This window comes from Odontomachus brunneus, unplaced genomic scaffold (genome assembly GCF_010583005.1).
Source record: "Odontomachus brunneus isolate Ranch 3 - 2012 unplaced genomic scaffold, Obru_v1 Obru_scaffold_031, whole genome shotgun sequence".
NCBI lineage: Eukaryota > Metazoa > Arthropoda > Insecta > Hymenoptera > Formicidae > Odontomachus > Odontomachus brunneus.
This window is the reverse complement of record NW_022639481.1, coordinates 1,204,964-1,211,710: the sequence shown is the minus strand read 5'-3', so window position 1 is coordinate 1,211,710 and position 6,747 is coordinate 1,204,964. Positions and strand designations below refer to the sequence as shown.

The 6,747-nt window shown below is 41.5% G+C and overlaps 1 protein-coding gene across 1 annotated transcript; it reads left to right on the top strand.

Moving 5' to 3' along the window:
- The first annotated feature begins 2,467 nt into the window (after positions 1-2,467).
- On the top strand, positions 2,468-6,741 carry LOC116843332 (DEAD-box ATP-dependent RNA helicase 20-like). Its single transcript, XM_032813691.1, has 3 exons — positions 2,468-2,845; positions 3,298-3,754; positions 4,135-6,741. The coding sequence occupies exons 1-3, from the start codon at positions 2,817-2,819 to the stop codon at positions 5,776-5,778; spliced, it is 2,130 nt and encodes a 709-aa protein (XP_032669582.1). The 5' UTR covers positions 2,468-2,816; the 3' UTR covers positions 5,779-6,741.
- The last annotated feature ends 6 nt before the right edge of the window (positions 6,742-6,747 follow it).

The following is a 6,747-nucleotide window of genomic DNA, read 5'->3' as shown; positions in this document are numbered from 1 at the left end:
CGCGATCAATCGAAACCCATTCCTTGGGAATACATTGGCCAATATTTCCCAATATAAAATTAATATTGATCTCAGAATAAATGTTAATCTATTACCAATATAACAATATCAATAAATAATATTGCATTTACATTGAAAGTGCATTGGTCAATATTTCCCAACATAATATGAATATTACATATAGAATGAAGGCCAATGAACGACTAATGTTATGTTTCAACAATTACACGATATTGCATTTTATTTGGTGATCACTTCTGACTTTCATTCCTCTCACCCCTGTGACTTCATTCCCCGTGAAGTACGCTCTGTCCAGATATTCCTACGTCCATGCGACAGACTGACAGCAGATTGCGCGCAGATTTTGTTTTCTAGATAGACTATTTAATTCTATCAAGGGGCATATGTAAATGGGGCAGTTAAATGGGGCAGTTTCACATACACTGGCGGAAGTCCGCGCGACAAGCATTACCGCGTCTTGTGTACAAGAGCCATGAGGCTGATATTTCACGTGTCGTACGACAAACTTTTTGAATACGTTCATTGGTTGACGAACAGAGAACCTAGAAATACTCTATTCGCCAACCAATAAAAGTATCCGAAATGCTTGTCGTATGACACGTGAAATAGCACCCTTAAGATGCGAATATTGTAGATGGCGTTGGAGACAACCGCCCGGATCATATATTGAAGGAAGGAAGGAAGATGCGAATACGGTTCTGTGATTGGTTTATGACATCTTAAGACAGTACTTAAGATGATCTTAAATATAAGATCGGACTATGAATACCGGCCTTTATCAGTTAATTTGCATCCGTTGATAAAATACCAATGTAATACCTGCTCGCCCGATAAGATAAGGACATGCTGAAAAATTTTGACTGCAAAATTCCTCTTTTTGATAATTTCTTATCGATAAATTATCTTGGATGATAGTCACAGAAATACAATTTTTTATAGAAATTTATAGAATAATATATATAATTATATAAATTGTAAAATTTACACCATATAAATCTTTTTTGAACTAGATTGAACGTAGATGAACTGTTTGTTGTTAAAATGAAATGAGTATATAACCGAGTATTGAAGGGAAAAAGAAAACGAAATTTCAGTGCTGCACCAGTGCTGGAAGTTCGCAATATTTTCTAGATGACATGCGCATGCGTGAATGACGTAGCAGCTCGACGTAAGCAGTTTCCAATGACGGCGTTAGATACGAGTAGAGGGTTCTTAAGGGACATGCACAAAATACTCGGCCGTCTGTCTGTGTTATTTGCCCGCGAGTGGTTAGGTTAGATAAGTAGTGAAATGATATAATAATAAATTAGTATAATTAATATAGTAATAATAATTAGTATAGCTATGTAAAATGTGATATTATAATATGTATATATAGTATATATTAATAAATAAAATGTGATAAAAAAGTGCAATTTTAATATAAAGTGATATTATAATAAAGAAAAGTGCAATTATAATATTAAGTTAATTAAAGAAAAAAGTGTCGTATTGAAAAAAGAAATGGAGAAATCAACACTAGCCTTCGTCATCAAGTGGCATCGAGGCAAAGAAGAGGAAATATGCGAGAAGAAAATTCCAATATGCATGATTAAATATGAATATTTTCAAAGATTGGTCGGCTGCAGAAATTACAAAATAAAAAATATATTTATTTTTACTCATAAACAGCATTCTGTTTCTTCCCACAAACTTTCTTTTCTCCCTACAATCCCTTTATATTTTTTTTTAGGTGAGGGATCTTACGATACCTTAAAATAGATACGGCGCTGAGGTTACCATAGAGTGCTCAATGCGCGTGCGCGAAAATATATCGCGAACTCCCAGCATTGTGCTGCACTAGTGCAGCTAAAAAGACAGGCCTAAGGAGCGCCGCACACAAATTGACATAACGTAAGACGTACCGTAAGAATTGACCAATCACTTTGAGTATCGTCGAACAGTAAGGTCGCCATTTTTGTGAATACTCGATTGTAATTGGTCCATTTTTACGGTACGTCTTACGTTACTGTTATGTCAATTCGTATGCGGCGCCCCTAACTACTAAGGGATAATAACTAATGAGGAGGAGCATGTTGATTAAACTATAACAAACCAGAATGAGCGGTATTCAGGCAGAAATTGAATCGGTCTGTACGACAAAGACCATCTCTAAGAAACGATTTTTCTGTTTCACCAATATACTATAGTTTAATTTTTTGCTCCGGCAGTGTGTAAAAGACAGACTAGAGATTCTATTTAGAAACCATTTCTCTCTCGGCTTGAGGTCATTATCGGGCAAAAATAAAGGCAATGCTCGTTTTAGTTAGCTATATAGTTGTATGGGAGCGCCAATTTGACGTGGGTGTTCCGCTAGCGACGATCGATCACGGGGTTTGTGCGCGCGCAGCATGTGGCCTGCGCGTGCTTAGGTCGGGTCGATGACGCACGAAGCGGAAGCGCAGCGCCGCGGATCGTCCAGTCGGCAGCTTCCGTCCCGCCGCGGAAGCTTGTCAGCCATTGTAGTTCTGTTCGCCGGTTCCTGTGGGTTGAGTCCGTGGATTTGCCGAGCTGTCGAGACGAGCGCGTTGTTCGCTGGCGAGTCACCTCGCTCGCGCGACAGCGTTCGTATTTTACGCGAAGGCCAAGTCCACTAACTCGACGAACGCTATCCCGCCGCCGCCACCGTTGTCGTCGCTGCCGCCGCCAGCTGACCACCGATCGTGACACACTTTAAGATCGTGCAACTTCAGCAACCCAACGAGTTCTCGTCGTCAACCGACGCAAAGCTACACTCTTTCCCAATCGATACCAGGATGTACAACGGATATTCCGCGCACGGCAGGTGTGTCCTTCAATGTCCTTTACGATCAGCGTCCAAAAGCAGCTTGTCATTTTGAGACGCTCGGAGAACGTTTTTTTTTACGATGGCCGTCGAGTTCCTCGGACCCCGTTGCTCCATTGTGGCCGCCATTTTGCGTACGAGCTTCTTTTCACTCGCTCCATTTTCTAACTGTGTCAGAAACTTATTGTAATTATCCGGCGGATTTAAGAGTCTAATGCCCGGCGGATTTCACGTGACAGAATGGCGAAAGATCCTTGTGACAAGGTGAAGGGATATGTATCATAGGTTTAACAAAGATGAACTGCTCTCTTTATTTTATATAAAAGAAAGAAAAAAATGTATACTAAACTTTATATAAAAGACAAGAAAGATTTAAGATTTAATTATAAATTGACAAAAAATCCCTTGCACATGTTATCCTTCCAGATGTGTAAGTGTGAGACTTTTATTAGTTATAGGCCTAGACCAAATCGAGACTTTGGCAATCGCAGTGGAGGGAATGGAGGAACATACTGGAACAGTCAGCAGCAGAGCCAGAAAGATTATGGCACGAAGAAGCAGAATCACAGGAAGGCTCCTGGTGATCTGCTCAAGAAACCTAACTGGGACATGACTGCACTGCCGTTGATACAAAAGAATCTGTACATTCCCCATAGCAATGTTTTGAACAGAACTCCTGATGAGATTAACAAATATCATGCAGGCAAGGAGATCACTGTTAAAGGCAACAACACACCTTCCCCAATTCAAGCTTTTGAGGAGAGCAACTTCCCAGACTATGTAATGGAAGAAATCAGGAAACAGGGATTCGCTGAACCCACAGCCATACAAGCTCAGGGTTGGCCAATTGCACTTAGTGGACGAGATCTCGTCGGAATAGCTCAAACTGGATCTGGAAAGACTTTGGCAGTAAGTACATTACATTATTTAATTGATTATTTTATTACTTTTATTTATTACTATTTCACTTATTCTACTTATTTTATTATTATATTTTACTTTTTAGTAAAATTATGAAAATTCAGTAGAATATTATATATTATATATTAGCTGTAAATATCATTCATTATTTGTTTATTGTGAAAGTAATATTCACACACAATTTTTATAATGATTAGTATCCAATCTTTAGTCAATACCTTTCTATTTTTTTACATCAGTAGCTTTCTGTCTTTTTACAACCTTTACTTTCTGTGTGAAATCTTAGTTCACGTTAGAAAACTAGTTAGGAAAACGTTACTTCTCGATTTTTTAAAGAGATTGTATCGTTTCCTTTACACTTACTTTAGTACATCCTTCCGGCGACTGTGCACATTAATCATCAGCCTCGCCTCAGCCGTGGCGATGGTCCGATCGTCCTAATCCTTGCTCCCACCCGCGAATTGGCTCAACAAATCCAGACAGTCGCACGCGACTTTGGTTCATCCTCGTGCATCCGCAACACTTGCATCTTCGGTGGCTCGCCGAAGGGGCCTCAGGCTCGAGATCTTGAGCGCGGAGTGGAGATCTGCATTGCGACGCCCGGCAGATTGATCGATTTCCTCGAGAAAGGCACTACAAACTTGCGTAGGTGCACCTACTTAGTGCTGGACGAAGCTGATCGCATGTTGGATATGGGCTTTGAACCGCAAATTCGCAAAATCATCGAACAGATCAGACCCGACCGGCAAGTGCTTATGTGGTCCGCCACTTGGCCCAAAGAGGTGCAGGCTCTCGCTGAGGACTTCCTCAATGATTATATCCAGATCAATATTGGCTCCTTAACATTAGCGGCTAATCACAACATCCGGCAAATCATCGAAATATGCCAAGAGCACGAGAAGGAATCTAAACTGTCACAATTATTGCGCGAGATCGCGACAGAACGTGGCAGCAAGATGATCATCTTCGTAGAGACGAAAAAGAAAGTGGACGACATCACGAAAGCGATCAAACGCGAGGGCTGGTCCGCCATATCAATTCATGGCGACAAATCTCAGCCAGAACGCGATTACGTGCTGTCGGAATTCCGCAACGGCAAAACCATGATCTTGGTAGCGACCGACGTGGCGGCGCGCGGTTTAGATGTCGAAGATGTCAAATATGTCATCAACTTTGACTACCCTAACAGCTCTGAAGACTACATCCACAGGATCGGCAGAACTGGTCGCTGCCAGAGTGCAGGCACCGCTTACGCTTATTTTACACCGAACAACGCAAGACAGGCGAAAGAGCTAATCGCGGTGCTGGAGGAAGCCGGCCAAGCTATAAATCCGCAACTGGCGGATATGGCGAACTCCATCAGGGGCCAATATGGTAAAGGACGGCAGCGATGGAGCCACGGACGTGGCGGCAATAAAGATAACAACTTGCACGGAAGTCCCAGAAACAACATCAGCCCGACTATAAACAACTGGCAGAGTCAGCATATTCCGCAAGTAAGCCAACATGGACATCAACAGGCTAATCCGGAGAAAACTGTAGCGCGTCATCAGCGCAACGGTGGTGTTGGTGGTGGTTACCAAGTCAATCGCCAGACCAACTACCAACCTCAGCACTCTTATCAACAGCAACATCAGCAACGACAGCCCACCTCCGGCTACCAAAATGGCTATCAGGCTACTACCAATGCGTGTCAGCCTACTCATCAGACTAATAGCAGTGCGCCTAGGTACCAAGGCAGGACCGGATACCAGGGTAATCGCTTCCGGCAGAACGGCTTCAATGGTGGCCAGAGCGGACCCAATGTGTACTCAATGCCGCCGCCTTTTATGATGCCATCCGGCGGCCACACTGACTCTGGGATCCAAAGCCTCGTGAACAATAAATTCTTCCAGACAAACCGACCGCCTCCGAATGCCGGCGCCTGCGCTTATCAGTCGATGGGCTATGGTCAGTTTCAGGCTATGCCGCCGTACGGATACCCGTATCCTCCCACGCCGGTGCAGCAGTGACGCCTCCCGCGCTGCAAAACCGCCGGAGTACGAGCTAAATGAGAAGTAGGTAAGTTGGTCCCGCCTATCGGGTACTATTGGGTCCCTATTGGTGTGACAGTGGGCCCAATTTGGTTATGGTAGACTGTCGATAATAATTAACCAGTCGTAGAATTTACGGGAATTCTATCTGAGAGTTCAAATATTCTAGAAGTGGAATTTGTGCTTCGATCATTTCAAAATTTGGTGACCCGATTGTGGGAATTTTTACACCTCGTCGAAAGAAATTAATATTATGTTTTCTATTGGGAAAAAAGAAAATTCTACTGGTGTTCTCCTCCTGAGTTTTCAAGGAGAAGTAGAATCGTAGGAATTTGCTTTCCGCTAGAAGTCACGATTGAATGCCTTGCCTCCTCAGAGGTTTCCGACAACACTAAAATTTTAAAGAATCGACAGTCTACTGCGTCATATTTAATGTGTAATAATCTTGTTCTTACTTTTTTTTCGTTTATTCTTTTTCTGGAATTGTGCCGGTTCATGTCTCTTTTTAAACGTTTTTTTTTCGATATCTTGATTAATTGAATGAATAATTAATCGAGCAGTCGTATTACAGATAGAAAAGTTTGATTTTTGTTTGTTGCCGTCACAGTTCAGAGATTGATGTTTCAGATGTATAAATTTAAATTTAGAGGTTGATCTTTAACAATTTGAGTCTAACTTACTATGAGTTATTATTTAACTAAATTATTACTTGATAACTGGTTTTACGTTGTATGCGATTGTATGGGAGCCTCTAAAGTAATTGCTTCCGGTTGAAATGTTGACTGTACAATTGTACGGTCGAGAAAACGTAAATGGGTTATATAATTAAAAAATAATAAACTATTAAATTACAAAAATAATATATATAAATAAAAGCATATAAACATTTTAAGGTGCTACGTACCTGAGCACTTTCCAGTCGAATATTTTTAATATAGCATATTCGTT

What these genes read in the sequence shown, in the direction of transcription:
- LOC116843332 (XM_032813691.1), top strand. Translation starts at nt 2,817, where the DNA reads ATGTACAACGGATATTCCGCGCACGGCAG. An exon ending in GGATATTCCGCGCACGGCAG is followed by an intron (nt 2,846 to 3,297) that starts GTGTGTCCTTCA and finishes GACTTTTATTAG; the next exon opens with TTATAGGCCTAGACCAAATC. An exon ending in GATCTGGAAAGACTTTGGCA is followed by an intron (nt 3,755 to 4,134) that starts GTAAGTACATTA and finishes CACTTACTTTAG; the next exon opens with TACATCCTTCCGGCGACTGT.